The sequence below is a fragment of the Agelaius phoeniceus genome, chromosome 2 (assembly GCF_051311805.1).
Source record: "Agelaius phoeniceus isolate bAgePho1 chromosome 2, bAgePho1.hap1, whole genome shotgun sequence".
Lineage (NCBI taxonomy): Eukaryota > Metazoa > Chordata > Aves > Passeriformes > Icteridae > Agelaius > Agelaius phoeniceus.
The window spans coordinates 115,225,051-115,241,176 of record NC_135266.1 but is presented as its reverse complement, the minus strand read 5'-3'; the positions used below and the strand labels follow the sequence as shown (position 1 = coordinate 115,241,176).

Sequence of the window (16,126 nt, the reverse complement as noted above, 5' to 3'; positions counted from 1 at the left end):
CATTAGGAATAGATTGTCTTTTTTATGTCAGTGGGCTGCTTGTGACAGGTAACGAATTAACAGCTCAAGAAACCCAAGTCCTCTCTTTTTTACCAACAAAATAAGTTCAGCAAGGGTGTGAAGAACACAAGCTTCCCCCACACTGCTCGAGCAATGTGCCTCAACCCTGACCTGAGAGCAAATCTCTGAGGGAAAAGGCGTTTGTTAAATTTCTTTTCCAATTAATTTGACAGCTCTGCTGAGACTCCTAACAAAAGTACTAATTCATGCAAATTGCAGTAGTGGACCTGTGTCATCAGGGAGCTGGGCTGAGCTCTCTGAAACATCACACAGGCCACCAGGCAGCATTTTGATGAGAAGGTGACACTGGGTTTGGAGCCTATTCTGCATTAATTTTCTCCCAGGGACAGCAAAAGATTCCTGAATGTGCTAACAGAGGTGGGAAGTTGCAAAAGAATATTCAGCCTCAGTAAATGCATCATCATCTTCCCTCCATCCCTGAGAGAAAATTTATACCTTTTATATGTCTGAATTACTGTCTTGATCTGGGATCTGTGCATTGATTGGGAGAGATGTTCCATGGATTGCTCAAAATAAAAAACAAAACCCAAAACAAAGCAAAGGCCCAAACGTGTTTGAGAGCAAGATATAATCTGTGGTCCAATATATAAATCAATTGGTTTCATCAGACATGTCATGGGAAAAATAAGAACATTTTCTACTGTATAAATGACAGTGTAGAAACAGATGGGTATGATCAAAGGATCAGAAGATATTCCTGTAAAAGCTGATGGAAAAGTTTGTCTTTGTTCATCACAGAGAAGATAAGCTCATGATAGATCTTTGTAAGATGAAGAATGTCTTTGAGAGGACACATCAAGAGCAGCTGGTTTTCCTGTCATGTAATAAAAACCTAGGGGACATTGATTTGGTGAAAAAAGTAACAAATTTGAAGGTAAATTGAAGGAAAGATGAATTTTTGTACTTCACATCAACTACCTAAACTGGAAGAGAATGCATTGTGACCAATAATTTGCAAAAAAACCCCAAATACTGGATAGTCTACATGAAGGGCAGTACAATTATGGTTAACATAACTATCTTTGTTAAAAAATAAATTAACACATATCTCTAACCCTATATTTCCAGGTTTCTGAAATAGTACTTGAGTTGTAGGTGGGAGGGTGAAATAATTTATATGACAATTTATAAACATGGGTTTATTAAATTCCTGTTTAAGGAATACCTGTTTATGTGATACCTGTTTAAAAGGTTTAAATACCTGTTTAAGTGATCCACTAAGATTTCTTTCCCCCAAAACTGACTGCAGACAAGCCACAATGCCTGACACATTTTGAGACCAGGTGCTTGCTTGCCCACAAGTGAGAACCTCTTTGCTATAAAGAGGTTTTAGGTCTGTTTTAGGTCTGCAATCTTTGACATCGCACTGTAAACAAAGCTGCTGGCAGCAATCCTGGCTGAAATGCACTGCACAAAAAGAGACACAGAAGCCCTGCAAGGCACAACGTGCAGCTATTACAGACTTTGGTTTTCTGTGGTTGAAAGGTGCAGTGTTGTTCCCTCAGGACAGCGCTATCTCTTATGTACATATAATTAATATGTCTGCCAGTAATAGTTATTAAACAAAGGAACAGGAATTGTTTCTGCTCAATGGCTTGACCTGGGAGTAAAGCCAATTTAAGAAGCATCTGATTAAAATATGTTAAGGTCACAGATCACTATAAAATATGAAGCAGGGAGGAAAAAGGCAGAAATTTACTCATGAGGAAGATTAAATGCTACTGATTTTTTTTTTTTTTTTTGTGCTAGCAGCAGCTTTCAGGTGTAAAAAATGAAAAGTGCTAATTCTGAGGAGTGTTTTCCTAGAGATATTTCAGTGTGACATTGCACTGAATACTTGCTCCATGCATATCTCATGGATGATGCAAGAATACAAATACTAAGATCATTTGTGAATTTTAATTTCTTCAACAGACAGAATGGAATCCTACAGGCAAGGAGAGAAAGTCAATATCCTTACCTCTTTCTGGGGATATTTTACAGTAGTGGTAATGGGGTCCAATCACCAGAAGAGCTTTTATCCCTCATTAGAGCCTTTCTCAATCTTTTTTTTCTCTTCCCTCAGGTGCCAGCAGAATAGCCCATCACAGAGAAAGCCTGTTCTGCATGTACAGCAATAGCCCTTAGTTTGAGAGCTGCTTACTTAAGTGGTGTCCCTTTATTTAGGTCTGATGACAAAAAGTGTGCATGAAGTTCAGTGGAAATATGAATCAAAAATACAGTCTAATTTTTAGAAGTCTTTTTGGGCTGAGTTGGTGTTCAAGAAGTTACAGAGAGGCTCAGGAGAGATAGAGGATGCTACAGACATAAGAATGCTATAGAATTTATGGCTTTTCAAATAGTGATAAACAAGCAGAGCTGCTGAAGGTGGTTTCATTGCTCTGAGGGGTTTTGAAGGAAATCTACTTTATAAAATTTGCTGGTGAATGGAGTGCCATTGTGAAAAAAAAAGGGAATAGCTGTTTAACACTTTCAAAAGGAACTGGAGAACAGTTCAAAGATTCAAGGCTGTGTGTGGGCATTGGGATGAGACAGTAGCATTTTAAGGAAAGACTGGACACAACCCAGTGCCATGGTCTCATTGACATGGTGATGGGAAGTGATAAATTGGACTTGATGGTCTCAGAGGTCTTTTCCAACATAATTGATTGATAGTTGATTCCCAACACACCTGCCCAGCCAAAGGTCATCCTGTGATGACCAAGTCCAGCTTCAGGAATTTGTACCTGTTAAAACACAAGCAAATCCATGTCCCTGCAGGGACTGGAGGATTTTCTCAAAATCCTGGAAGTGAAGAATGGGTTCTGATATAAGAAATAAAATACTGATTAGTTCAATTAATTCACCTGCTGCTGCTCAGGTGACAGTGGGAATAGTTTGCAAAGCCCCTCTAAGAGTGGCCACTTCCATGGGGAATGCTTCCCTGTCCTGGCACAGGAGGTTTGTCCTGAGTTGCTCTAATTTGTCTCATTAGTGCACACTCTGAGGATGTGTTACCTGTGAGCTGCACAGGTTTGTAGTTGAATTCCCTTCTTGGTAAATGCTGTGCCTTAAAGCCTCAGTGACATTTCACCCCTGGGCCGTTTTAATGAGGAGCAGAGGAACAAAGAGAGGAAAGGATCAATGGGTGGGTGCTGGTCAGCCATGCCATGGATGTGTAATCCACTTCCAGCCCCTTGTGGTACTCCGGCCCTGCCTAAAAAGCACAAAAAGCAGATCTCCTGCAGGGCTGGGCAGTGCCAGGCAGTTTCTAAATGAAGTTTCCCTGACCTTGTGCAGGAGATGGGCCCTGTCAAGCCTGGAGTGCTGGGGCTGGGATATCCCCAGTGCAGGCTCCACTTGTTCCTTGGTGTTTACAGCTGGGAATTGCTGAGATTGCTCTGTGTGCAGGGGGCTGCAGGACCTGAATGCTAAAATGTTCCTATTTGCTAACAGATTTATGTTTTAATTTAAAATTAATTCCAGTTTAAATTAATAATTTAACCCTTAATTAGGAGCATGTTTTCATCCCAAGCAGATTAGTCAGGCTGAGGCAAAATTCACTTTGCTGTAGAAAAGACAACCACATTCCTTTAATCAGTAGCTACCAGAGATTGCTGCATGCATTTGTTTTCCTCTCAGTGAATTAACTTTCCCTGCTCTCTGTTTCTGAGACAGACTCATCAGTTAGAGCTCAAGGAAGTTCATTTTCACACAGTAGCAAGGACAACCAGAGTCCTGAAATTCTGACTTAACAGGTGCCGCAATAAAGTCATCCTGGCACCACACCCAAACAAAAGAGACTGAAATCAGAATAAATGCAGTTTTAGAATGCTGCAGTTGGGAGTTATCACAGGAGTCACCAGAGCCAACAGGCTTGAGGAGATCTTCCTAAAAAAGCAAAACCAGCCAGCCTTGCTGTTCTGTTTATATCACATATGTAGAAGCTCACAAAATTTCCTTGACTCTTAGTGTGCTAACAGTTTTTTTCTTCCTGGCCCATTGCATCTACTTTCTCCTGCATTGTTCCCCATTGTGAGGAAAAGAAAAAATTCTTAGTTTTTGCAAAAAATTGTTGAGTAAAAGCAACTGCTGTTCACAGCTGGTTTCCATGCTAAAATTAGAGATTCTGTGAAGAATTCCTATGCTAATTCCTATGATTTTGTTCAACCTAATTGAAACCAAAGCCATGATAGTTGCCTCAAAAAGCCAAAGCTTCTTTTATCAGTACATGTAATCCAATTTGTCTGACAGAGAAATTAATGCCTTTTGAAGGAACTTTATTTTTTCTCTCATATATCAGAATTTTAAAAGAGTGATTAGGAAAGGAATAATTATAGTAAGTACATTGACAATATTTTTCATTGGCACCTCCAGTTCTGAGCTTCAGTTTCAAGTGTAAATGCTTTTTTTTTTTTTCTCCTTTGGGCTGCAGTTGTGAGTAATCTGAAATTGTTCTGATAGATAAAGACAGAAAGTGCAAGACAGCCTGGGGGGAAGACATAAGATTGGGATGCCCTTGCTAGGGCACATTGGGACAGCAGGAATCTGACTGGCTCACCCCCCCACTGACCATCACCACCATTTCTTAAATGAGGTCCATGAGTTTTCACCTGAGGGAAGAAAGAGACATTGATTAATGGAGCAGTTTCTCTTCTTCACCCCTCTAAATCTGTCTACTTCTAACACAAGCTTGTTTACTGATGTTAAATTCATTGCTTTTATTAAAATATCAGTGGTAGGGTCTTTCTTTTTTGTCATTGCATTAAACTAGCATATGTATTTATTATAAATTTCTACTGTATAAAATCATAAATACATCATTGTCTTGTAAATATAAAAGTGTCCCTTCAAGCTGGTTAAGCAAAACCATTGGAGTTTAGTATCTGGTAGCAAGTTTCCATGAGAAGTTTTGGTGGAAGTTATCTGTATTAATGAGGGAGCTGAAGTGTGATATTTATTCCTTATTGTGTTTGCTTAGTTATTACTGCTGGTAAGAAGGGGATTGGCCTCTTTTCTGCCTGGCTTGCTGTCCCAGGGCTGGGAACAGAAGCAGTAAAGTCACTGGAGGTTCCTCTGTCAGCCAGAGGGGCTTGCTCCAGGTGCCTCATGGGGCAGCACATGGTAGGGAATGGCATTTGAGTCGTGAAAGGCTGCAAAAATAACAGCTACACAAAAAAAAAACCCAAATCCAGTTGTTTCCTGCTGCATTTCCTCCTAGTGAAGGGGTGTAAGAAGGACTTAGGTTTCCTTTATTTCCTCCAATTAAATGAGAATCCCCAAACCCCCTGGCAGCCTTTGAGGAGAAGTGCAAGCTGGATGAGCTGTGCCAGGTCGGGCAGGTCCGTGCTGGTCACACAAGGTCACTTTTAGCAGTTCTGCTATTCATTAACAATTTTTACAATTCTGCTGTAACAGATTGTCTGCTGGGGCCGTGACTCAGAGGCTCAGACTCTGGGATGTTTCCTCAGGGCTTGCAGGAGAGAACTTGGAGCAGGAGCTGTCTTTGGCAGCTGCTTTGCTGCAGCCTGGAAGTTTGAGGGAGCAGCTGCAGCCAAGCACTTCCATTTGCCAAGGTTGGGAAGAGCTGGAGGGTGGCTGAGATTGGCAGTTCCCTGTGAAACCCTTCGTGCTCCTCCTGCTGTCCCTTGTTGGAGGAGGCTGTCTCTTTTTGAGATGTTTCAGAGAAGAGCAGGGTAGTTGTTCTCTCACCATTGACCAGAGCATTTCACTCAGGTGTTCACCATCAGGAGCTAACCAACAAATCTACCTTGCCCAGGTCTTTATTTAGGTTTTGGTGATAGAAAATAACCTCCCTCCTCTATCACTTTAAAAGCTGCTGGGATATCTGTTCAGAGCTTTTTCCCTCCTCAGGCTGCCTTCTGCTAACCCAAAAAAAATCTTTCTTATACAGGTCATGCAAGTTCCTGATAGTGTCAGAAGCAGCTCATTGACATGATCATTCAAAAATGGAAAAGATCTTTCTCTGTTCAGGTTATTTTCTTGGTTTTGGCTTGCTTGCTCCTGACCTGATGAACTGAAGAGACGTAGTTTACAATCAGTGTGCCCTTGTAAGAAAATGTTAGCAGCAGAGAGAGGATAAAGTTAGTTTCTTATGCAGGGTAGGGCCAAAGTTTTGGTAAATTAAGCAGAAGAGAAGGAAAAGGAGTGAAGTTCTCAAAATGAAGCATAGAAAATGTTTCTTCTTAGTGGTTGAATACACAGTTTTGTTTTCCAGGGAAAATTAAATGCAAATCCAAGCTGATGCATGAACTCCATTCTACCAAGACGTTTTATTTCTGTCAGCTCTGATTATGAGAAAAATCTGTAATTTTAGACCGTAAATGTCTGCAAACTGTGATCCACATATGGGTAGGTTCCAGGGCAGTAATCACATGTTAGAATCAAGATGCCCATGGAATTTAAAACTCTGTCCCTGTTACTTTGCAGCCTGTCGAGCTGGGTTCTACAAAGCCTCTGCTGGCAATGTGAAGTGTGCCAAATGCCCCCCTCACAGCTCCACCTACGAAGATGCATCTCTGAACTGCAGGTGTGAAAAGAATTACTTTCGCTCTGAGAAAGACCCTCCATCCATGGCTTGCACCAGTGAGTAGCTCATTCTGCTCGGGGCTGTCATTCTTGCTGCTCCATCTGTCCCTCCACAACAGCTCGCCTGCTTGCTTCCTCTCATGTCCCACTGCAGTCAGCCATCCACTCCCTCTCGTGTCTTCTTGAGTGTTGGACAGGCTGCTGGAAATTGGTGGGCTGGGTTTGTGTCTTTTCTTATTTCATTTTCTCCTTCTTGTACCCTGTCAGACTTGAGAAAGAGAAGTAGGATTTTTTTATTGCTACCAGTACTCAGCCCTCAATTCTGAACTGCACCCTGAGGGAAGTCTCTATTTATAAGAAAACGTGGTTCTTGTTAGCCTAGGTCTGTAATCTAGTGAAATATTGCAGGAGTCTCCACAGGAAATAACCAGAAGAGTTTGGTTATTAATTTTTTTTTTTTTTTACTTTTATATTTCTGTGCCCTCGTTACTCCCATTTTGGAGCACCCTTAGGGAGAAAATCTCACTCCCTGCTTTCCCTTTCCCAGGACCACCCTCTGCCCCGAGAAACGTCATCTCCAACATCAACGAGACCTCCGTCATCCTGGACTGGAGCTGGCCCCTGGACACGGGGGGCAGGAAGGACGTCACCTTCAACATCGTCTGCAAGAAGTGCTCGGGGGGCGGCCGGCTGTGCGAGCCCTGCAGCGACAACGTGCGCTTCCTGCCGCGCCAGAGCGGCCTCACCAACACCACCGTCACCGTGGTGGACCTGCTGGCACACACCAACTACACCTTCGAGATCGACGCGCTCAACGGCGTCTCCGACCTGAGCACCCTCTCCAGGCAGTTTGCTGCTGTCAGCATCACCACCAACCAGGCTGGTGAGTCTCCCTCTGCTTGTCTTTCCTTTGAAGCTGCTGGGGTTTGTGCACCTATTGTGTTTGTGGCGTTCCCAGCTGAAGGAAGGAATGATGAATCTGACTCCATGTGGTATTTTCAGGGTCCCCTGTCATGGGGAGGAAAGATGAATCTGGCTCCATGTTCTTAGAAGGCTTATATTATACTATACCATATTACACTATAGTATAGTATAGTATACTATATTATATTATACTATATTATATGATATTATGCTATACTAAAACTACACTAAAGAATAGAGAAAGGATACTTACAGGAGGCTTAACAAAATACTCATGAAACACTCATGACTCCTTCCAGAGTCCCGACACAGCTGGACAGTGATTTGTCATTAAGTGAAAACAATTCACATGAAATCAGTCAAACAACCACCTTTTGGATAAACCATCTCCAAACCACATTCCAAAGTAGCAAAACACAAGAGGAGCAAATGAGATATATTGTTTTCCTTTTTCTCTGAGGCTTCTCAGCTTCCCAGGAGAAGAAATCCTGGCGAAGGGATTTTTCCAAAAAATGACAGTGATAACTCCATGTTCTCAGAAGGCTAATTTATTATTTATGATACTATATTATGTTAAAGAGTACTAAATTAAACTATACTAAAAAATACAGAAAGGATGCTTAGAGAATGCTAAAAAGATAATAATGCAAACTCGTGACTCTTTCCAGAGTCCTGACACAGCTTGGCACTGATTGGCCAAAGAGTGAAAAGAACTCACACAGAATCCAATGAAACAATCACCTGTGGGTAAACAATCTCCAAACACATTCCAATGGAGCAAAACACAGGAGAAGCAAATGAGATAAGAATTGTTTTCCTTTTTCTCTGAGGCTTCTCAGCTTCCCAGGGGAAAAATCCTGGGTGAAGGGATTTTTCAGAGAATGTGAATGCCACATGCACCTTTGTTTCCTCTCCCTGATTTGCAGGATTTGCTCTGTGCCAGGGTGACTAATTGTCTTGGATATTCCTGTAAAAGTAAAAGTAGAAACAAACCCAGTGTGTGTTTCTGTCAAAGAACCTGGCAGCATGACTGTTATGATTAACTCCCAGTTCCCAGTTAATAGTCTCTAATAGCAGGCTCACATGATTCCTTAGCCAGATTGTGTTTTATTAATAAAACCAGATTTTAATAAAACACTCATTTCAATAATCTCCAACGTAAATTACTGTAGTAATCTTAGTGATTAATTTTGATTAAATAGAAGTGAAAAAAGGCTTTGATGTTAGATGCATAAAAAGCTAACATTAAATTAGAGAGGTTGAAAACACAGCTTTTATTTTTTTTTTCTTTACTCCTTTACAAGTTGTCTCACCAACTCTGAATTATTGCCAACATGATGGGGGTGTGGAGCTGAATACCGAATTAGATCGTGGTGTCACAGTTGATGGGGTACAAAAGGGCTGCTCTCCTTCTGTGGAGACTTATTAAAGCCTTTGAGGCCCTGCATGAGCGCGGCAGTGTGCCGTGGCTGTTGGATCAGAGCCTTTGTCATCACTGCTCTGTTCTGCCATTTGCTTCTCATTTGACATGGCTCCATTTATCTGAAAGTTGTGAAGAATCTAGACTCTTCCCTGGCATTTGGTTGGGTGTGAAATTTTTAGGAGCAATGTGTGCCAGTGAAGAGAGAGACTAGATGCTGTAATTTCTGTGCCTGTGCTCCATGCAGCTTCCATCAGGAGGCTTTGTACAGAAAACATGCATGTGTTCAGTAAGCTTCCTCCCACGCCCTCCCATCCCACACCATGTCCCCAAAATACTTCCAGTTCTGTCTTCCTGAAACCACAGACAAGTTCACATTGTTCTGAGTAGGCATCCTCCTGGTAGGCTGTGTTATTGCAATGTTTTTCACTGCAGAGGGTGTATGTTTTCTCCTTAAATCACAGATCAGCTGCAGTGGGAGGCATAAAAATGTGAGAACAGGCTATTTCCTGACCCTAGTCACTACATTTCCCAGTGCTTTGGGGGGCTGTCTAACTGTGCAGTAGGCAGACAGAGGTGAATCCACCCAATTCAGCCCTGGAACCTGCATTTTATGTCCATTCAATTTGTTCCTGTTATAGTTCATTATTTTGGATTTTCAGATCAGTGACTTGGAGTGTCCTTGTTGAGTTGCCCTCTTTTCTCCTGTTTCTCTGATCAAAGGTGTTGCCTTTCAGCCTGTTCATCAGCACAGGAGTTAGAAATCACCTGACGACAGTCCACAAAAAAATAAACTGTCCAGGATCAGGGAAGTTCTTTCTCTGCAGAGGCCTCTTGCTTTGCAGCGTGCTTCCCTAGGGCCCAGAGCTGCTGCCTTTGTACTGCATGGTGGATTTTGATTTTGGTGTGGAACACACAGTACCTGGGATGTGGCAAAGTCAAAAGCATTTCTGGCAGTAGCAGCTCTCTTCATTGTAACCCACAGGCTGCTTAAGCAGTTAATTTTCTGCTTTTTTGCATGGCCCATTTTTTCTTTATGTATATTTAGCTGATGTGGGTTAGTACAGGCTTAATTGTGCTATCTCTTGATCATGCCAATTGGTTTACTGTATTAGAATTCCCTTAGAAACTCTGCAAGTTGTTAAAATTAGACCTTAAGTATGTATATAAGCAGTCTCTTAAAGTATAATTACAAAAACATAATTGCGTTCCCTCATTGGTCAGATCACAAAAGGGATATATCAGAAGCACATTTTTAGATCTGTAAGGTCTAGAATGCTGTCCCAAGAGAGCTTTTCTACAGCTTTATCCTTAATTCCCACATACCATATCCAAATGGGTCTGGGTTGCTGTGAGGGGTAACAAATCCAGGTTAGACCAGAGGGGCCATGATGCAGAGCAAGCAGAAGGAACAAAATGAAAACCCTGTAGAGGGTAGATGGGAACAAGAGGGTCAATTCTATGACCCTCTTTCTGCAACAGCATTTTCCTGGCAGCTGCTCCACATCAATCTGAATATTCTGTCTCAAAACACCAACTTTGCATGTGCGTCTTCCTGAACTCTTACCCCTTCCATTATTTAGTGATGATCATGCTTCCAGCAAAATTATTATTAACATCAAATTTTTGTGAAAATAAATTTTCTGTATTTTCCTAATCTACTCATGCCAATCCCCAAATATTTTCCTTTTTTTCCCCTTAATATCTCAGTTCTTTATTTCATTGATGATAAAATAGATTGTTTTCTTTTGATCACCAAAAGCACACTGCAAGAGCTTTAAATGGAGCTTAGTTCTTAAGGACTTCAGGCCTTTTAACCCAAGGTCTCAACAGTGCAGCTGCAAAAGTTGGTAGCAACTAAATTCAGCTACAATAAGGCAATGTCAGCACTAAACCAATTCCAAAGAGTTTTGTGCTGTCACATCTCCTGGCATCAGCAGAGGAAGAAATGGGATGTGTTGTAACAAGAGACTTCTTCAAATTCTGTCCTCAGCTCACCACAGCTCTTCCACACAATTCAGGCAGGATGCAGATAGGTGCCAAAAATGAATAGATTGGGGAATAAAGAGAAATCCCTGCAGAGGAAACATTGAAGGCTTTTTGTGGGCTAAATTTCGGCTAGAAATGTCAGTTTTTTCCTAATTGTAGAAAGTGATTATGCTTCTCAATTGAAAGACTAAAAGTGCCTAACCCTGAGGTTTGGCCTCTCCACAGATCAGTTGTGCACCTGCAAAATTTTGATTCCTTTCTCTGTCAGAGACTTTTCCTAGAGGAAGTTTAGAGAGCAAACACCCCTGCATCCAAACTGAGGCATCCTATGCAAAGGTACATTATAAATAATAACAAAACCCCAGATCTACTTTATATCACCTCAAGCTTCCCTTGACAAGCAGTAGTTTGATTATCTAGAATCTCTTATCTTTTATATTTCTAAAAGCCAGGAGGCAGAGCAAGCCATGTAACTTATTTAATCATCTTGCCTAATCATTGAACCCAGGCATGAAAAGCCATAGGAAATCAGTTTGTTTAAGGAGAAGGTAACCAGTAAGGCACTACAAATTTTTACAAGAGGCCAGAATGAAAATAGTTTTAAAAATAACCTTTTGAACAAAAGTAAGGTAGAGATAGAGAAATTAGGATCATTAGGAGTGTTGGAGGGTTTGCACTATCTTGATCTTCCTGTGCCATTTAAAATTCCAAGCCATGTATTAATTTCAGCTTGGAGGGAAAAACATTTACAATGGAGAAAGAACCAGTCAATTTTTCAGTCCTGTTTTAAGTAGAGACTTCTGTGGCTCCTTGGAAGGCTTGTTAAAACCTCCTCAGAACCAGAATTTTATTTGCCTGAAATCTCTGGCTTCAAGGGAATAAGTTCAGCCCCAAGCTTTGTTTCAGTGTATGTATTTGATTATTTGCAGGTACTTTGATGCTATTTATGTGCTCAGCCTGCACTGCACTGTCTTCAGCAGCTCACAAATGATGTGTGATGCTCCCTGTTTAAATAAAATCCATATTTAGAGAGGGTTGTGTGCACTTTACAACCTATATCCCAAGGCAAGTCCCTTAAGTAGATCTGTCTTCTAAGAGAGACAATTTGAGTGAGGCACAGATGTTTGGGGGATGATATATTTCTTTCTTTCCCTATGGCCCTTATAAAAAGGACAAGAAGATAGACTTATTAAAAGTGAGCTAATGACATGATGTAGGGAGTCTCTGGTTCACTGACTGTTATTACAGCTGTGCCCCATTACGTTCTGAATACCTAGGACATGCTTGTTTTCCTGAATGACATTTATCTTTTGAGTTTCAAACATTCCTGGCATAAATAAAGATTTTACGCTCTTCAAATGTGTTTTACAGTTCAGCCCAGAGGCTATTCGAGGATCATTTTAACTCAATAAAACTCCTTTAGGGATATAAAAGGGAAGTGTTTTTAACAATGTCACTCCATGCATAGGCTGTTATTAGCTGGAGATGTTCTGCCTGCAAAGTCTTTGATCCCTTTTCCCCCTGAACGTCAAGGAAGCTCTGCCAAGGCTTCAAAGTCTGTGACACACACTGGGCTCTTCAGTCCTCATGTGAACGCTCCTGACCTGACAGAAAGTTCACAGGTGAAGTTTGTGGCTCAGAGAGTTTTTCCTTTTTCAGAGCTTTTAGTTGGTTTTTCCACAGATCGCGGTGAGATTTTATTCAGCAGTCACTGGATGATAGTTTTCTTTGCTTGCTTCTGTTAGTCTTCCTTATTTAATATCTTAGTTTGATACAAGAGTAAAAATGAAGGAATGCAGGTAAGAAGGATGCTTAGTCCTCTGTTAAATAATAAACCTTAGACTTGTGTCTCTCTCTGTTATCTGTGCTGGCATTCTCAGTAATCACTGAGGGAAATTGTGTTCCTCTTGATTGTAAACACAGCTATCAATTTGCTTTCTGAAGCAATTCCCTCTAGGCAATTTGCAAACTGGGGAGAGATGGGAAAAATTGTTCCTTTAGGTTTGGGGACTGTTCCTGCAATGGGAATTATGAACGTAATACGTGTCAACTTCTACAGCAAAAAGAGTCTTTTTTTAGCATTCCTTTTAGTAAACTATATCTCTGTGTATATTAAATAAATGTTTTAAAGGAAACAAAAATATTAAATCATCTCCAAATCCAAAAGTATGTGAAAGTTGTCAGCACCTTTCAAGTCTTTTCTGTTTGAGGTTCTTTTTTCCTGATGAACCTCCACAGAAGCAGCTGCTCCAAATGACAGGGCAAGAAGTTTGAGAAGTCTTTTCTTGTTCTGAGTAGGTGGAAAATACTTACTGACAGACCAGTTCAGGAGCTCTTGGTGATTACATAAAAGGAGAGAAAGTATTTTGTATCATAAATGTACTTATTTGAGGGCAATTGTCTTCTCCAGTTTTGGATAATGGCTTTTTCAGAGATCATTCTTAAGTATATTCTTACATTGTGCATGGGGTTTCCCTGGTTGAGGAAATAATCAAATGATCACAGAAAGGGAAAGCCTGCTCAGCACCTGAATGTTGATGTTGCGAGCATGGTGAATAAATTCTTCTTTCTGAACACTTCACTCCAGGAAATGTGAGGCTCTAAAATCCTCTAAGGTAATGTAACAAAGGGTAGGGAAGGCAAAGAAAAACTGTTTATTTAAACTGATAGGGTCTTAACACATTCAGTGAAAAATATGAACTATTGCAAAACTCCCACCATCACCACCTCAACAGAGAGCAGAAAGAATAACATTTGTGTTGTGAGTACCTTTGGGATGGATCCTTACGAAAGCATATCCAGCATTTGTCTCCTCTCTGAAATAACAGCTGGGAATGCCACAGCACCATAATTTCCAGTTTCTGAAGTGAGTGCCTTGTGCAGCCTGATCCCTCCCAAATGGACATGGCATTTCTATGACTTATTATACATGTGTTTAACACATGAGCAAATCAAACCTTTTGTTTGCTCTGGGGAAGGCATTTGCTATCTCTTTTAATAAAAAGAGGGAGAAGCACGAACACGATTGCCCTACGCTTAATGACGTTTTCTTTTAATTTAGAATTTATTTGTAAAAGTGAGAAATGATCTCTGATAATCACTTGTCCAGTGACAGCTGCTGCCCAGAAGGTTGCCTTTCTGTGCACTTGAGAGGGAAATCAAGCAGCTGCCTTTTGGTGTAATTCCTGCTGAAGCTGCTTGTTTCCCCCTTTCCAGTTCCCTGCAGTCTTTCTTCCTCAGCACCTGTGAAATGCCTGCAGCCACTCTGGAGTCTGTAACCGCAGGCTGTAGCCTTTCACAGATGCATTTGGGCACTTCTGCCATAACGCAGGCACTCATCCATCAGAACAGCCATGAACAAACCACTTTTTAATTTCTTTCTGTTTCTGGGAGAAATGTGCCCAGCTTTGTTTCATCCAATGGCAGCCTGCTTGAGTTTGCCTTTGAAGTTTCGTCCTGTTTCTTTCATTCCACGTTTTGACGTGTGTAAATGTGGTCTTGATAGTCCTTCTCCCAGAAACTGTGAGCCTTTTCACCCCCTTCCTTATGATGGAACCCTACCAGGATCCAGCCTGGGGCTGGTGTGAGGGGCTTTTTGCTGATGTGGGATGAGTGGAAGGAACGTCACCTTCAGGCTGGTGGTCACCCAGTGATGTTACAGAATCAGGTGACATTTTACAGCCCAGGTCTTAAAAACAGATGGAGCCTGCTCCAGCTCAAGGAAAAGGTGCAGGAGGAAAAACAAAGGCACTGTGCTGGTTTAACTACGTGTCCTGGAGATTAAAGGGCAAAGGGCTGTGCCTGCACGTGCCTTGAAGTGGTAGGGAGTTGTATCTGGAGGAGCAGAGTGGAGGGTTTAGCAGGTTTCCAAAGAGTTGTTAAAGTGGGACTGTTTCCTCCTCCTCCTCCTGCCTCCTGGGAGGCACCTGGGGACCTTCTTGGAATGTGCCCCTGGGATGGGGCTTGCTTGCTTCAGCACAATCCTGTAGCAGTGCTTAACAGAGAAAGTGAATAGGAGTGCAGCCAGAGGAGGTTGAAAACAGGACAGGTCCTGCTTTCTGTGAGCAGGCTTCTCTCATAAACCCCTTCTACACTAATCCACAGAATAGATGCTGGAGGTGTTAAAGATTCCAAGTAAAAGCACAGCTGTTCACAGACTTCGTGTTAGTGTGACCATGTCGTGGAAGTGTGACATCATTACACGGATTTGTGAGTCAGTGTTTGTGACTCTTACAAATTGCATAGTGGAATTGAAGGATAAACCTAGAGATAAAATGTTGGTTCTCAAAAAACCCAGATGCTGGGTGGTTTTGCATTAGTCCTAATCCAAATGTGTGTGTGGAGCATTATGAGCAGTGCCAGAGCCAGCACCATGGTGAGTTCTCTCCTGTCCTGACTGTGGATGTGGCTCCAGTGTCCCAGAGAAACTCTCTTCAAGTGAGAGATCAGTTTGTTCATTCAAACACTGATATTTCTACTTTAAATTGCATGATAGTTTTGTGGTTTGGATGCTGGTCCTCTAAGACTGGCAGATTTAGTTTGGAGTCCCAGTGGATCCTAATTTGGATCAGAGAATGCAGATTTAATTTTCAGGTTATGATCTTTATTTACTGCTCTTGTTCCACATTGCCTCCTGGGGGTATCATAGACATTAAAGAAAATTTATAGGTTATATCAGATTACAGTATTATGATTAGATAATAAAAGCATCAATTTTCTAAAGAAAGAAAAAGGAACAGACCTTCCCTTTTTTCAGCAGGGCAGAAGTTGAAAATTGAGTGGAACCGTCAATTCTGCTTGGTCACCGTCTTTCCAGCATAGTTTGTAATATCCTAGGCAAAGCATATTTTACTCTTGTTTGCAAGCAAAAGCTGGAAGTGAGCTGTGAGTCATTTTAGAATTAAATCCTTTCCTAACATTTAATTTGTGACCTAGAAACCTAAGCCAGAAACAATAGGACTCTAAATGTTTCAGCAGTTGTACACATGTGCCTTCGCAGAGTTAATACTGAGTTCTCCCTGTCACAGGACAGGGAATTTTCTTTCAGTGCATTTATACATCTGTAAGCCAGTCACATATGAAAACAATAACCAAGGAATAAGGAAAAAGTCAATAAGGAAATTTATATATAGCTGCTATTAAACTGGAGGAAAACAAATCATCTGTTGGGGTCAGTTTCAGTGG

General features: G+C 41.3%; 1 protein-coding gene across 2 annotated transcripts in view; it reads left to right on the top strand.

The window, feature by feature from the left end:
- Positions 1–16,126, top strand: part of EPHA3 (EPH receptor A3) — a 176,339-nt gene that overhangs the window by 107,145 nt on the left and 53,068 nt on the right. For both annotated transcript variants that reach the window (XM_077174600.1, XM_054654880.2), the window contains exons 4-5: positions 6,511–6,666; positions 7,157–7,492. In XM_077174600.1, coding sequence (XP_077030715.1) covers positions 6,511–6,666; positions 7,157–7,492 — 492 coding nt within the window. The remainder of the gene's footprint in view (positions 1–6,510; positions 6,667–7,156; positions 7,493–16,126) is intronic.